The sequence below is a fragment of the Carica papaya genome, chromosome 5, assembly GCF_054855325.1.
Source record: "Carica papaya isolate Zhongbai chromosome 5, ASM5485532v1, whole genome shotgun sequence".
NCBI lineage: Eukaryota > Viridiplantae > Streptophyta > Magnoliopsida > Brassicales > Caricaceae > Carica > Carica papaya.
The window spans coordinates 2,742,360-2,758,806 of NC_142313.1; the positions used below are offsets into that span (position 1 = coordinate 2,742,360).

A 16,447-nucleotide genomic window follows, 5' to 3' on the forward strand; every position below is an offset into this window, starting at 1 on the left:
GTACATAGGGAACCGTACCGTGAACGTTATCTCATACGAGATAAGGTATCGATAGATGATATTTTTTTGCGCTCATACCGAACGGGGTATGGGGACGACTCGATTCACTTTCATATCGGATGGGGTATCGAATGATGATATTCTTGGCGCTCATACTGGACAGGGTATGGGGACGACCAGTTAGTTGACCAAGTTTAGATATTAGTTCACGCGCAGTGGGACATCCCTATGAACCCCCAGTGATACTAGTAAGCAAATAAAAAGGAAAAAGTTGTTGTTCTTGGCCACTTGAAAATGAGATTATGATGTTGTTTGAGTTATTGCCTCTATAGGTCGATTTTGAAAATCTTGCAACAGTAAGTATGCAATAAATGGTTTTATTTATGATAAATAAATTTACTTAATTTAAGAGCTCTATTTGTCATTTTTATGATTTTTACCAACCTTCAGTTTCTGTATCGGTGAGTAGTGTGATATTCTTACTGGGGTAGTGTAGCTCACCATTTCATTAATTATTTCAGATCAAGAGGATCAAGATCCAGATCTCGATCAACAAGACGGTTGTGAATAGTTCACTACTCGGACTCCCTTCAAAAGTTAGTGAATGTCGTCATAGGATGCTCAGTTGTTTACTTTTTATCTGTTTTTTTAATATTCGTTCGTCCTTTTAGAATGAATATTCTCGCAACCCTATTTGTTATTTTAAACTAGTGTGTAAGAAATGTAAACCATAACTCTATTATTTTGTTTCCGCATTCAGTTTATGATTTTATTTCTTTTTAAGTTTCAAACCCTTTACATTAATATTATTTATTGATATTTTTTAGTAAATTAAATTTAAAATAAATTGAAAAAAATAAATTTCAATAAAATTAAAATTCAATAAACTTAACATAATAAAATTATTATCGTTAATTAAAAATAAAACATATAAATTAAAATTTAATATAATTTTCTTAAAAATAAAAGTATACATATAGAAAAACACTAAAATTAATAATATATATAAAGTCAATATATTAATAAAAGTTAAAGCCTTTTAATATAAAGTAAATTAGTAATTTGAATAAATTAAGCAAAAAAATTATTTTTTCTTTTCAAATTTTTGGAGGGTCAATAGATTCACCCATAATAATATTTTAAAGCAATTAATATTTTTAATATTTTAATTTCATAAAAGTATAAATATATAAGTGCCTTCCACGTCTTAGCAGTAATTAAATTATAATTAATTAAACAAAATATATTTGTTTGATTAAATAACATATTTTTTGTACTGATGTGTGTATGATTGTATAATTAAATATTTAAATTAAATGTAGAAATCATATTATTTATTAGTTAAAATTTTATATAAATAAGTTTTTTGGCTGCAACTACACGTGCCTGCCCAAACTCAAATTGTGAACTTCAACAAATACACTGAATTTATAGTTCATTTATAGATTTTTATATGACATGCATAATTTTAATTAAATTATACAATTGTTAAAATATTATAATTATTTTATTTATATTTTATACATAAAATATCAGTTGAATATTGTCTTTTTTTCCATTTAGCTAATTGTATAAATTGTATGTATATAATTTATTAGTTCGATTGAATTGAACGGTATCGAATACTAAATAAAAATAAAAATTTAAATTAAAGATTAAATTATTTTAATTTTATTGAGTTAATTTAATCTAATTTTAATATATTATTATTTGGTTTTAAAAAAATTTAATAGTTAAAAAAATTAATATTTTTTAAAAAATATTATAAGTTATTTGATTAGATATAAAAATATGTTTTTTTTAAAAAAATTTATTTTCATTTTCATTGTGACCCAAAAAATATACAAATTTCAAATATAATTTTCAACTCTTATTTTTTTGGTAATAAGAAAATTTAACAAATAATTATAATGAGGGCATTTTTGGTTTAAAATAAAAGGAAGAAAAATTCAACTTTTTTTTTTTTTGAAAATTCAAGATTTGGTTTTAGCAATTCGATCCTGGATCGGGAAAAATCAACCAACCAAACAAACCAAGTGAACAAGAAAAAGGAGGAGCCAAACGAACCCCTTTCTATCCCGCTCTGCTACTCAATTAATGGCAACAGTAAGCTTACTACATCACTAGTTCCGTAGCTAACTGCTCCGGCCTTCAAGAGATCTTTATTTTCCCAATTATAGTAAAGCGAACACCGTCCGTGCAGAACCGCCACCGGTCACTCGTTTCTCTAGGGTTTCCTTTCAATGGTGGTAATTATAATTGGGGAGTTTAGATAAAGCAGTGAAGTTTATGTCTCTAGATTGGTCCTCTTGCTTAGCTGTTTCTGCTGATTAGGCAGATGGCAGAGTTCCAAGGAGAATCGGGCACTCAGGTCGGTGGATTTTGGGTTTCTTTGATTCGGATTTCGTGTGTGTTTTCGTGTTGAAATTCGGCGTTTCATTTCGCTTGAATTTCATTTGAATTATAACAGTTCAATGCTTCTTACGCTAATTCTGGGAACAGTCATTTCCGTAAGCATTTAGCTGAAGTGCCTGTACGTGTTTCTCTTATGCGGGGAAAGAGGACACCTGTGCTTCTGATGTTTGCATTGGGCCCTGAACTCGATTCAGTTCTTTCATATATATATAATTTTTAATTTTCACCGGGATTTATTACAATTTGTTGTTTGTTTGGTTATTTTTTATCTACTATCCATATAACTGCATACACGTGTGTATAAACTGGGATGATATGTACTTGGGTACCGGAGGATGGGGATGAGGTGGGTTTTGTTACTTTTTGCTGATTGAGAGCCGTGGACTCTTGTTTTTTGCTGCAGTAATTTGCGGCGGCTTCGGCGGAAGAGTGAGGTTTTTCTTTGGTGAGGTCAGTATGTGTAATCCTTTTAGCTGATTATAGGAAGAACGTCATATTTGAATTATGATATCTGCATGGTGATTCGTTCTCAATTTCTCTGCTATGCTTGGCTTATTCTATATATAGAGATTAAAGCCCTGACTTGGCGCTGTTGTGGTGCTTCCTTCTTAGTGCAGCTTCACTAGAGAGAAGTCTGGTTTTTTGGTGAGACCCCAGTTAATGCTTTGCGAGAGTTGATAGGATTTAAGTGCATATTGAAAGGTGGATGAATTTCATGGTTAAATTCAAGGTTTTTCCCAAGTTTGAGGAGGGAGATTGTAAGGGGGAGAGGGTTGATTCGATTTGGTATTTGTTGATAAAACTCTAGCGACTGTTTTCTGGGGTGCCAAAGTTAGTTGTTTGATTTGAACAACAATGGATTGCCCCTTTTCGTCTAAATAAAAGGGGATTAGTTATTGGACTTCTCCAAGAGCGCAGATGGAGGGTTGGGTATTGACGGATGGTAGCATTAAAAATTCCATTTCGGAAGATCCACTTATCAACATATCAGAACTCATGAATTTTGACACTTATGCTGGATGGTGCAACAGCCCATCAGCGCCAGACCAGATGTCCACCTCCCATGGGTTATCAACCATGCCATCTGTGCCTTACTCATCTTTTGATTCCTTAAATTTCAGTGCTCAAAATTCTGCTGCTCTTCCTGATAGGGCTGGTACATTTAATGGAATGGAGTTTTCTTACAGTTGTGAAGATAGATTGGTGGTTCTTCCTGGAGACTCTCAGGTTGGTTGCTCATTAAATTCTACCGATGCAGATGATTCAGGTGCTAAGCAAGGTAATGGTAGTTACGGACAAAGCCTCGCTTCAGATAAAGCAATGTGTATGATTTCTAGGTCAGTTGGTCGAACCCTTGACGAGAGGATGCTTAGGGCATTGTCCTTGTTCAAGGATTCATCTGGGGGAGGCATTTTGGCACAAGTCTGGGTTCCTGTTAAGCTTGGAGATCAGTTCATGCTAAGCACTTCTGATCAACCCTACTTGCTTGATCAAATGCTTACTGGTTATCGTGAAGTGTCTAGGAAATTTACCTTCTCTGCAGAGATGAAGGAAGGTTCCTTCCTGGGACTTCCTGGTCGTGTATTTAGTTCTAGAGTTCCTGAGTGGACTTCCAATGTCAGTTATTACAATAAGGCTGAGTATTTGCGTGGAAAATATGCTGCTGATCATGAAGTCCGTGGTTCTCTCGCCTTACCAGTCTTTGATGTTCCTGACATGTACTGTTGTGCTGTTCTGGAACTTGTAACTGTGAAAGAAAAACCGAATTTTGATTCAGAGATGGAAAGTGTCTGCAATGCTCTTGAGGTTAGTTACAATCCCCAATTGTTTTCCTCCGTTTTGGGGGAGCAATTCTTTTTCTTCTTTGTCCTATTCTTCTGTTAACGATGCAAGCTTCTTTTTTCTCTCTTCTCGTCTGGACACACCTCTGTGTCAAAATAGATATTTGTCACTGATCTATCTAGACGTCTTTTTACTCCATTTAAAACTTTATTTTTCTTTAGACAGAGGAGGGAGAAAAAAAACATAAAAGCCATGTGGGAAGAACATGGGGACACTCGATAGTTCTTCTGAATATCTAAGGGTTGTTTAAATCTCACCTTTTTGTCCTATTTGCCAATCTTGTAAAATTCCAAATGTACACATTGATAGCAAAGTATTAGTTTTGTTGTCTTATTGCAATTTGAGATGGTTTAAATTGTGCTTTGCTATCACCCTAGGGCGATTCTTAATTGATTTTAAAGCATATTCTGACGCATTTCTGTTTGAAACTTTTTAAAAACCACCTTAAAAGCTGTTAGACTGACAGTACTTGTTACGGGATTGTCAAAACCTTTGTTCGTGGGTTCGTGATTGAATCGGTTAAGCAGAATAGGGATAGGGAAGAAGAGAGAGGGAGAGAGGTAGTCGGGAGCGAAATTTGAATTGGAATTTGAATTTCAAATGGATCATGTTTTCCTTCCCACCGTTGAATCATTTTTAAAGGCATAGATGGCAGGCCTTGAGGCGCGTCCTTTATGGTTACAATTGAATGAAAACAAAAATCCATGCTGCGAGTAGAAAATTACTCTCTTTCCTCACACCTATTTACCCTTCTTCCTTCGGTACACCTTCAGCGACTTCCTTATAGAGATCTAAAGAAGGCTTGCTGGCTTGGAACATCTGAAATCTACTGTATTTTGGTCTTAAACCTTCAGTGGCAGCTCCAGAGATGTGGTAAATCTAAGAATATTACCAGAACAGAAGTACCAGTCTCAAACTCTTTACCATCTCTTACCGGTTAAGACCATATTTAAAATATTAGTTGATATGAGCGTAAGATTCATATTTTTTTCAACTCTTTGCAGGCTGTGAATTTAAGGACCACTCTTTCTCCTCGGCTTCTTCCCCAGGTATCTATCAGGATAATATACTGCTCGTTACTGCTGCTTCATATGCATACTATTGTCAAAAGGAAAGAATATCAGCTTTTCCTATGTGATATTTACTGTTGCTAAGCACTTTTTTGTTCTTCAGTGCCTCTCAAGGAACCAGAGAGCTGCCTTAGCTGAAATAGCTAATGTTTTGCGAGCAGTATGTCATGCACATAGATTGCCATTGGCTTTGACATGGATTCCCTGCTGTTACTCTGAGAGAGATGTGGATGATATCATAAAAGTGCGTGTGAGAGGTGGTAATACAAATTCAAATGGAAGATGCATTCTATGCATTGAAGAAACAGCTTGTTACGTGAATCACAAGGACATGGAAGGATTTGTGCATGCATGTTCTGAATGTTGTCTTGTGGAGGGGCAAGGTATTGCTGGAAAGGCTCTTACTTCAAATCATCCATTCTTCTCTGCCGATGTAAAAGCATATGATATAAGTGAATATTCGCTTGTCCATCATGCCCGGAAGTTTGCACTGAATGCTGCAGTTGCAATTAGGCTGAGGAGCACCTACACTGGTGATGATGATTACATTCTAGAGTTTTTTCTGCCTATCAATATGAAAGGGAGTTCTGAACAGCAGCTTTTGTTGAACAACCTCTCGGGAACTTTGCAGAGAATCTGCAGCAGTTTGAGAAGGGTTTCAGATGCAGAATTAATCAGCACAGAAGGTGCTGAAGCTGGGTTTCAGAAGGGAATGGATCCAAACTTCCTGCCAGTGGCTATGTCTAGAAGGAGCTCTCAATCGGCTTTGTCAACTAGTGATTTGAGCTCAGCTGATAGAATGCCTTCAAGCATGACCGATACAGAAGCCGATGCAATGGGAGCTGATGGTCCTTGTGACCAGGTACTGTCTTTAACAGCTTCCTTCTCTTTTGATGAATGATTCTACTTGCCCCAAAAAAGAGGGCCTGTTTCAGTACTTTTGCACATAACTTATCAGTATCCTGGCATCAAAAATCATTTCAAGACTCATAATTCTTGCTTTTGAAGGTCTTGTTTGTTTGCTGATAAGTTAGAAACAATGTTGGTTTACTCTTAAAATGTGAAAGTGTTGTTAACGTCCATTAAATCAAATGCATTTAAGTTAAAGAATTTACTATTAATCCCAATTAGAATATAAGATGGGTAATTGTTGATACCGTCACTATGAATAATGCAGAACCAGTAGCAGTTAAACCAACTTGTTCGGATAGTTTGGAAATATAAGAAATGTAGGTGGGACGTAGGAAAATAGAGATAAGCCAGAGGAAATTAGAGATTGGGATGAAGAAGTATGGGGAAAAATAGATTAACGAGATGGGTTAGACTGAACAATAATGAGAAGAACAAAAGAAGAGAAAAATATGGAGACTAAAGCCATAAGAAATAATTTCTTTTTTTGAATGTAAAAAAACGATATATTCAAGGGCACAAGGGGATGCAACGCATGTACAAAAGAAACAAATCGATCAAAACATCTATTAGGTTCCCAAAGACATCACTAGAACATAGGAGATGACTCCTAATAAAATAATCCAGGGTTTGATGCCAAGTGTCTTAAACCTGTTAAATTAGATTCTATATGTTCAAAAGCTCTTATACCCATTTCTTTTCATATGACCCAAAAAGTGGCCAAAGATGTAAGTTTCATCCTCTTAACCCCTTGTATGCCTCTCCAAGCGTGCTATTCACTTTGACTGAACCTGCTATTACCCACGACAACCCAGAAGTCCATAAACCAAACTCTAGAACCTATGAGCAAGTAGGCAGCGCAAAAGGATATGGTTACAAAATTCTTCTCCACTTCTACATAGATAACATCCGTTCACAAGAATGTTGCATCTCTCAATCAACTTAGCCTAGAGATAAAATGCATTCATTTGCTGCTTTCCAAGTGAAGATAGGTACTCTCAGAGTAGCCTTTGCCTTCCAAATCTGTCTAGCGGGACACTCTTCTCTCTCCATCTCTATGGAGGTCAAGTGCTTTTAAAAAGATTTCACCAAAAGATTACCTGACGAAAGTCAATCCAGATTAGTTTGTCCTCTGCTGTATGATCCATTTTTATGAATGAGAGAGTGCTAATAAAGTCATATACTCATCCATCTCCCAATCATTTAAGTTCCTAATTAGCTCGATGTTGCATCCCTTGTTGCCTTTATTGCCCATTATTAACTCCTTGATAGTAGCTCCCTTATTGCGAACTATTGCATAATGAAATATCTATGATAATGCTCCCCCTTGCGTCCATTCATCCCTCCATTGTCTTACTCTCTCCCTTGACCCCACCAATGCACCATTGGAAGTCCCCCCCGCCCCATACAAAACTCTTTTCCACATCCCAACCCATATGATCTTCTCAGGAATTTAGTTAACCATCCCAATCCGCCCACCCTGTGCTTCACTGTAGTCACTCTCTCCATTGTAATGCTTTATTCAAATCTACAAGCAATTTCAAGGCCAAACCTCCCTTTTGAAAAGGCTATTTCACTTTATCCTATTCAAGCAAATGATATCTTCTTTTTTCCAACTGTGTTACTCCACAGGAAAATGCATTGGATCCTCTTTAATCTTTCAGTGACCATCGATGGGATAGTTGACAAGGACATGGGATAAATGAGGATACTTGCTAATGTGCTTTCTACAAGTGTCAACCTACCACCTTTTGATAACAATCCCTTCTTCCACCTTGTTAATGTTGGTTCAAATCTATTCAACACTGGGTCCCAATCTCCTTGAGTTTAGTTTCCAAAGACTTTCGCAAATACTTTTACATTTTTGCACCCCAAGATTTCAGCCTTCTGACTTGCGTATCCATTATCCCCAACCGTCATAAGTTTGGACTTAGGTGGATTAATTTGAGGCTGGAATACTTCCTTAAAGCAAAGTAATACAAACTTGACATTAAGCAAGGCTCTATCTTCCGGATCACAGAAAGAAAGGTATCATCAGCAAAGAAGGAGTGAGTAACCGCCATTTCCCTCTTTCCTTCATCCACCTTTGAAACCCTGCATAGCCCCAGCTCTCTAGCTTTTAAGAAAAGTTTGTTAAGAGCCTCCATAACCACAAAAAATAGTAGAGGAGAAAGAGGATTCCCCTGTCTTAGGCCTCTCAATACTTTAAAGAACGAGGATGAACCTCCATTAATTATGACCACAAATGTTGCAGAGATAATATACGTCTTAATCCCGGTACACCACTTCACTTCGAGTTCCAATTTATCTAGCATGTAGAGGAGAAATGTCAAGCTTATGATCATAAGCTTTTTTCATATGTAATTTGCATAAGATCCCACTCCCCTCCATTTCAATGGACTATATACTACCGTATTAGCAATTAAAACTGCATCCAGGATTTGTTTTTCCTCACAAAAGCATGTTGACATTTGGCTATCAGCTTCTCCACCACTCTAGCCATTGTCATTGTCAAGATTTTAGCTAAAATCATGAGACACTACTCACTAAACTGATTGGTTTAAGATCTTTAATGTTTGAAACACGTTCCACTTATGGGATAAAAACTAGGAACATAGCGTTTAGGCTTTTAGCAAAAGAGTCTGCTGTGAAATTCTCTGAGCATTGCCGTCAAGTCATCTTTTAGAATCTGCCAATTATGCTAGAAAAAATTCATGTTAAAACCGTCAAATCTGGGGCTTTGTTCCACCGACAGTTCCTAATACCTTCATAGATCTCTGTCGTGCAATCCTGCTTAAGGAATTATATGTGAATATCTCTCCCAAGCGGTAGAAGTTCAGCTCATCTAAGGTGGGCCTCCAAGAGAGATTTTCCGAATACATCTTTTTGAAGAAGGACATGATTTTCCCTCTCAACTCCTTATAACAAGAACCACCGTTCCCCTTACCTCCATCTCCTCCACGTAATTAACTCTTTTGTGATGATTGGCCATATTATGGAAGAATTTTGTATTCTGTCTTCGTCCTTTATCCATCTCGACCTAGATTTCTGTTTCCACTCCATTTCCTCCATAATCGATATATTGGCCAATGCAAGCTATCCCCTCTTTACTCTCCACCTCCTCCCTCCCTAGTCCCCTCTCCCTCTAAACTGTCAAACCTCTAACTCCTTGAACAACTCCTCTCTCTTCTTATTAGCTACCCAGACCTCCTTATACTTTTTATTTCAGAAAAAAAAACTCTCTACTCTGTGTCTTGTCTTTCCTTAATCCTTCACAACTTCTTATCTACTCTAAAGTTAGCATGTCTGTCTATCTTGTCTCCTCCCATGACTCCTTAATTTTTTTTTGAAATAAAAAGTGTACAACTATATTAACATGATACCAAACAACCGGGGATACCGCCCTTATACATAAAGCTTTATAATGCAGTTAGTGAGTCAATGACATGTCCAAAATCCACATCACCAATTATATCATGCCCTAACAATAAAAACGCAAAATAATGCATTCACCCATCTCTCAACCTATACAAATCAGTAGGTTTACCGTCAAAAGCTCTAGAATTTCTTTCCTTCCAAAGAATCCAAAACAAGAATAATAGAATAATATATTTCAACTTTCTATCTAATTGTATTCCTTCCCAAGCCCACAACTCCTTCCTAATAGACTCAGCCATCACCCAACTAACACCAATCAAACTACAAATAGCACTCCACAATCCAAACGCCATCGAACACCACAACAAAACATGCCTGCAGCTTTCCGCATCAGCCATACATAAATAACATCTGTTGGGAATAAACAGCCCCTTAGCAATTAAAGTGTCAACTGTCAAGATGCATTCTCTACTTACTTCCCATGCAAAAAAAGCAACTCTAGGGGGAACATTAGCCTTCCATATCTGCCTAGTAGGAAAAATTAAGTTCATGACATTATTTCTGCTTGTTAAGTGCTTGTAGTAAGATTTGACCCAAAAAACCCCACTTTTATCCACCTTCCACTGCACCTTATCCTCACCAGCATTCAACTGTTGAGCAGACAATAAACTGGGCACATTTTTAAATTCTCTGAGTTCCCAATCCTGCAAATTTCTAGTAACATTGATCAGCCAATCAACACCACCGATATTTAATTTATATGCATCCTGAACCAGCATATTTTGTGCCTGAGCAATAGAATAATTCTAGGAAATCTTCTCAATAAACACTCATTATCAATTCAGGTATCCTTCCAAAATCTGATTTTGTTGCCCCTACCAGTCGTCCACTGCATCAAAATTTTCCTTGATAAGCTCTTGCCATGGGTTCTTCTAAGCCTTGTTACTCCACTGTCATCCCACACTAAGTCATCCCAACGAATCCGGACAATCTGCCTCCACAATCTGTCCTCCTCATGTAAAAAATGCCACAGCCATTTCCCTTGCAATGCCACATTTAAATCGACAATAGATCTGATAGCCAACCCCCTCTACTTCAGTGGTTTTTTTATTTCCTCCCATTTTACCAAATGAAATCTATGATTGTCCTCATCATCACCCCAAAGAAATTTACATTGTAGAGTTTCCAGCTTCTTCGCAATATTCACCGGAATCGATATTGTTGACAAATAATAGATTGGAAGGTGAGCTATGGTGCTTTTTATCAACGTAAGTCTCCCCCCTTTTGACAGCAACTTCCTCTTCCAACCAGTCAACCTATTCTCACATATTTCCAAAACAGAATCCCATGAAGCACTACTCTTATACCTAGCCCCCAACAGCAGGCCAAGATATTTGATCGGTAATGTGATTTTCCTACACTCCAAAAGGGCCGCATAGAGTCTCCCATCTCCATCACCACCCTGCTTAACCAATTCAGATTTTTGGAGATTGATCTTCAAACTCGACACCCCTTGAAAGCATAAAAGACTACACCTCAAATGGAGAAGGTTTCTCACATCAGGGTGACAAAAGATAAAGGTTTCATCAGCAAATAAAAGATGAGAAACGTCAAGTATCTCATACAGTTTAAGCTATTTATTTTTTCAAGTGTCTCATACAGTTTCAGCCGTGACTCCTTAATTTTTTCATTAGACCCTGGCACTTTAAGCCATTTATTTGCGGACCTTTACATGCAAGTAGAATGATACATACAATTGTCTGCATACAGTTACTTCCTTAGGTTTGATACATCTTTTTTCCCTGTTGGAGGATAACTACAAATTGAAGAATGATGCTCTTTCCCCAAACTAATAAAAAGATGTTAAAACAGGTTGTGTGGAGGACAAACAGTCGTGATTCTGTAATTACAGGACCTCTTACGTACAAGCAGGAGATCAAGAGCCTGTTTGTAGTACAATTACATTTTTTTTTTTTTGTTCTTCAAACAGAAAGTGAAGGAGACTCCTTTGCACTTGTATAGAAGTGACGGGGTTTTATTATATCCGCCGTTCTCATTCACGCAATCACTAGAGACAAAAATATGCTGGTCAAGGATGTTGTTGATCCGGTTAACCCCAGGCAGTGGAACGTTGTTGTAAACGGAAATCTTTGGGACTGGGAAATTGAGGAATATGAGAATTTGCTTCAGACTTTGGCAAATATTCATCTTTCTGATCAGGAAGACAAACTGAGTTGGAATCACCCCAAAAATGGTCAGTTCTCCGTCAAATCTTTCTACAATCTATTGGCCAGCAACTCCAATCAAGGACTGAGGCTGTTTCCTTCTAATATTATTTGGAAGTTGGGTACCACTCCCAGAATTTCTTTTTTTTCCTGGGAAGCAGCGAAAGGTCGCATTCTTACTCTAGATAATTTAATGAAAAGAGGTGTCACCACTGTCAATAGATGTCTCCTATGCAAAAAAAGTGTTGAAAGTTGCAACCACCTTCTTCTTGGATGTTCTATCTCACATAATCTTTGGTCTACTGTTCTCAGTCTACTGAGCCTGTCTTGGGTAAAGAATGAATCAATCATCTCTGAGCTCCTTGCATGGGAAGGCATTAGCAGCAAGAGGAAAAATTTCAGACTCATTCCTCTTACTATTTTTTTGGATCAGTTGGAAAGAGAGAAACAACCATGCTTTTGAAGGAAAAGAAGTAGATTTTAGCAACATGATATAATCGGTTTCATTATTTTGGCTCCATCGTTTTGGGGTATAACATTGACTGCTTAGATGATCTAGGATTCATTATCGATATACTAATCGACATGTAAATTTTTTGTATATGGACGGTGCTCCTTGCACCCTTCAATACACATCTTACACTTTTATTTTTTTTAAAACAAAAAATTCTACCATTCTAATGCTGGCTTTCTAGTGAATCTGAGCGGAGCTCCCTGAAAAGGGTCGTCTGAAAGTAACTTTTGTCTCTAGATGAGATAAGGGCTTCATCAACATCCAGCAGTGGTCGAGGCTGCAGGACCTATCAATAGAAGGTGGATCCTATGGACGTCTCCTTTGAGAACTCAAGGTTCAAAACTTCTTCCAAATAGAAAGCATGAATATCTGTCTACTGAGAATGAAGCATATTCCTTATATGATGTCTATAAATTCAACTCCCACTTTTACCTTGATAGATTTTAAAATATAAAGTTATGTTTTGTTAAATCAGTTAAAAATTTGGAAATAATCACTAACATGGTATTCAAAGGTTCTGTGTTTGAATCTTGGAAAGTTCCCTTTTCCTTGTATATCATTTCCGATCCTAACTATTGGTGGACCCATGCTCGGGAATTGCTAGCAAAACTCACTAGTTGAATATTGCTAGAACTGGAGCTGTTAAAGAGTTTAGAGTATAATACTGGTTCCGTTCCCAGACAGCTCAAACTTTTAGAAGATCAGTACCTCAGTTATTGATGCCAAGAGTAATACGATTTAGCATCATATTCGAGGGGCTTTTAACGGAAGGAACTGAGACATTGTGTTGTGATGCTGACAGGTGGGATTTGGGTGTTATCTGGTTTCTAGATTGTTAAGATAGTAGAATCCTAGAAATATTGATGACAAAAGAAGAGTTTAGTTTTCATTGGTATCTGGTGTAGTTTTAAAGTTGAGTAGATTGGTTTGAAGGTCGATTATGGAAGACTCTTCTTGAAGTTGCATGCTACACATGGACACATTACATGTCCAGGTACCATGGGTGAAACTTATATTGGGTTGACTGAGATCTATAAGAATCTATTGCCTATTCGTGATTTACTATTACAAGAAATCTTATGGTTATCTTGCCTTAGTGAACTGGTTAATGCTGGTAAATTCATGGTCTTAAGCTTTTGCCTACTGACGTGAACATTTTCTTGAAGTTAAATTGATTGGACAGTTGGCTCATTTTGCATTTTTATCTCAACACTTTGTGGCTTACTTAAAGTAGGGGAATATGACTATCTTTACAAACTAGGTACGTTACAAGCATTGAAAAATCAGAGTACAATACAGTTAAATAATTGAATTTTAATATTTTTGGTGCATGATTCAAACAGGCTCATAGAGTTAACCTCTCTTGACTCTTGAGCTGGGGCACTAATTCAGGTTTGACTCTTTTGATTTATCTACCAAAATCCTCAACCTGAGGACTTAACACAACTTAGGAGGATAAATTTGTAGAAGAGACTTGGGCTCAGGGATATCATGGATTCTATCCCCATGACCCTATTTTAATTTTTCCATGAGCAAACAAACAGAAAAACCAAAAGGAGAGGGTAATTTGTTGTATTGTTTTGGCATATGATTATTTGATATGTAATTAATGTAATTCATTTACTCATCTAAATGCGAGCTTCATTATGATAATACGAAACTATAGATGCAAATGTAAAGAGACTAAGTTATCCATAATTAGTGAATGGATAGAATAACATCTCTTTCAACTTTCCTTCCCCAAATCTTATGTGGGCAATTCGAAAAAGCAAGATGAGGAAGGAAGGGGGAACTTGTGATTTTAACTATGCATCTTACATTTTCTATTTGTGATCACTTGATTTGATCCGTATATCATTGAGGAAAAGCCAAATCTCCCAAATTTGTTGTGAAATAAATTGTGTTTTCAAGTTGTGTCCCACTTGCCAGATCTAGTCTTCCACCCTGACATCTAATGATGCCTTTTGTAGGCGATGACTGGTTATAGAAAACAGCAGGAGAAAAAGAAAAGTACAGCAGAGAAGAATGTCAGTTTGAGTGTTCTACAACAGTATTTTTCTGGTAGCCTCAAGGATGCTGCAAAAAGCATTGGTGGTAAGATCCATAACACAGGAGTTTAATGTCATATAGACAATTATTTTAACATATATGGGAGTTTCAAATATTTCTATTCTAACTCTTGACTTTCTTGGTTTTGCGGTAGTTTGTCCCACAACACTGAAAAGGATATGCAGGCAACATGGGATCTCTAGGTGGCCGTCTCGCAAGATTAACAAGGTGAATCGTTCGTTGAGGAAAATACAGACTGTGCTTGATTCTGTTCAGGGGGTGGAAGGAGGATTGAAGTTTGATCCAGCAACAGGGGGTTTTGTGCCAGCAGGATCTGTCATTCAAGACTTTGATGTACGAAAGAATCTTATATTCTCTGAAAAAAATTTGTCTGTGAGAAACCCTGAGACCATGAGCCAGGGAGCCTTTCTGGTACCTTCAGCCCCTTGCCCTGATGGTGAGAAATTTATAGTTAAATTGGAGGAAGATGAGTGCTCTATGGGGGGAAATCAAGTAGGCCCCGTACAGAGTATGCTCATTCCCAATACTTATAAGGGGGAAACAGAAAAGTCAGTGACCATGCCTGTGATAGATTGTAGCGAAGACTCCAAGTCAGTGGCTGTGAATGCAGGCTCATTCGAAGGGTCTAACCTCGGCTCTCAGGCTTGGGCTTTCCAAGAAAATGTCTCGTCGGCCTCTTTTGTCACAAAAGAAGATAAAAATTGGGTTTGCCACTTCGTGTCTGAGAGCTCAAAGTCATTGGCTGCTGCAGATGATATGGATACCAGAATGGAAGCTGATGATGGAAATATTGAACATAACCAGCCTAGTTGTTCAAGTATGACAGATTCATCGAATGGCTCAGGTTCATTGGTGCATGCCAGTTCATCAAGTTATCTGAGCTTTGAGGAGGGGAAGCATTCAAAGGTCAAGGTAAACTGTGGAGAGAGCGGATCCAAAATCACTGTCAAAGCTAGTTATAGAGAGGACACAATTCGATTCAAGTTTGACCCTTGTGCAGGGTTTTTTCAACTGTACGAGGAAGTAGGGAAGAGGTTCAAATTGCAAAGTGGAACATTCCAGCTCAAGTACCTGGATGACGAGGAGGAGTGGGTGATGTTGGTAAATGACTCGGATTTACAAGAGTGTCTTGAGATACTGGATGATATCGGGAAACGCAGTGTGAAGTTCCTTGTTCGTGATTTGCCTTGTCCTATGGGCAGCTCAGGCAGCAGCAATTGCTTTCTGGGCACTGGCTCATAGTAGATGGATGTTACATTATCATTGGAGGACTCAAATCAGTCTACTTCCAAGACTAGTTTGTTGGGTCCGTCCTCGTGATTTCTACATGCTCCTCACAGGGGTGTAAAGTGGCGTAAGCTTTTTATGCATTTGCACCTGAGTACTTCCTCAAATTATGCAATTCCAGGAAAAAAAAAGGGAGACCTTGTACTGTTTTTAGAGCTACACAGCTACCACCATTTCGGTATGATGGGATGGTTAAAGAACACATCTTTATGTCCTGGCACAAGTTGATGTTGCAAGATTACGGAGGAAAGAAGGAAGATGATGTGAAACTATCAAAATACATATGTAGTCAATATGTTTGTATAGGTCTGTGTGTATATATATATATATATATATATAGTATAAGAGGCAGTAGAAATGCAAGCTTTTTATAGGTACTGAAGATTGAGGACTCTGCATTGACCTTAATCACAACCTGTATATCCATTTTATACGAGTCATTGTTAAAAGTAGAAAATTTCCTTGCTTGTAGATGTAATAATAGTTGCTGTTTTCCTGACTTGGCAGCTTGTATGAGAGTTACTGTGATGTGATATGTATGCATGGTTGCATTTGCATGTCTTGAATGGAGGCACTTTGGTGAATGATGATTTGTACTTGTATTAGAGGTCCTTTCCATTTTTTTTTTTTTTACTTAATTGTATTAGGGTTCTACAAGTAAATTTGATGTATGCATAATTTTCTATATATCAGCTGAGAGTAAATTTTTACTTTCTTAATTCACAAACATTTTGAGT

General features: G+C 37.2%; 1 protein-coding gene across 3 annotated transcripts; it reads left to right on the plus strand.

Annotated features, from left to right (window-relative positions):
• The first annotated feature begins 2,009 nt into the window (after positions 1 to 2,009).
• On the plus strand, positions 2,010 to 16,294 carry LOC110821475 (Plant regulator RWP-RK family protein). 3 transcript variants are annotated; one of them, XM_088220620.1, is made up of 7 exons: positions 2,010 to 2,371; positions 2,819 to 2,865; positions 3,028 to 4,221; positions 5,262 to 5,306; positions 5,431 to 6,189; positions 14,324 to 14,447; positions 14,557 to 16,294. In XM_088220620.1, the coding sequence occupies exons 3-7, from the start codon at positions 3,334 to 3,336 to the stop codon at positions 15,663 to 15,665; spliced, it is 2,925 nt and encodes a 974-aa protein (XP_088076746.1). In that variant the 5' UTR covers positions 2,010 to 2,371; positions 2,819 to 2,865; positions 3,028 to 3,333; the 3' UTR covers positions 15,666 to 16,294. The 3 variants fall into 3 exon arrangements, with proteins under 3 accessions (XP_088076746.1, XP_088076745.1, XP_021907023.2); XM_088220619.1 differs by having other exon boundaries at positions 3,033 to 4,221; XM_022051331.2 differs by having other exon boundaries at positions 2,010 to 4,221.
• Positions 16,295 to 16,447: the final 153 nt, after the last annotated feature.

Excerpts from the sequence above, each read along its gene's own strand:
- LOC110821475 (XM_022051331.2), top strand. The coding sequence starts at position 3,334 with ATGGAGGGTTGGGTATTGACGGATGGTAGCATTAAAAATTCCATTTCG. Across the intron at positions 5,307-5,430 it reads CTCCTCGGCTTCTTCCCCAG|TGCCTCTCAAGGAACCAGAG; the intron begins GTATCTATCAGG and ends TTTGTTCTTCAG. Across the intron at positions 6,190-14,323 it reads CTGATGGTCCTTGTGACCAG|GCGATGACTGGTTATAGAAA; the intron begins GTACTGTCTTTA and ends TGCCTTTTGTAG.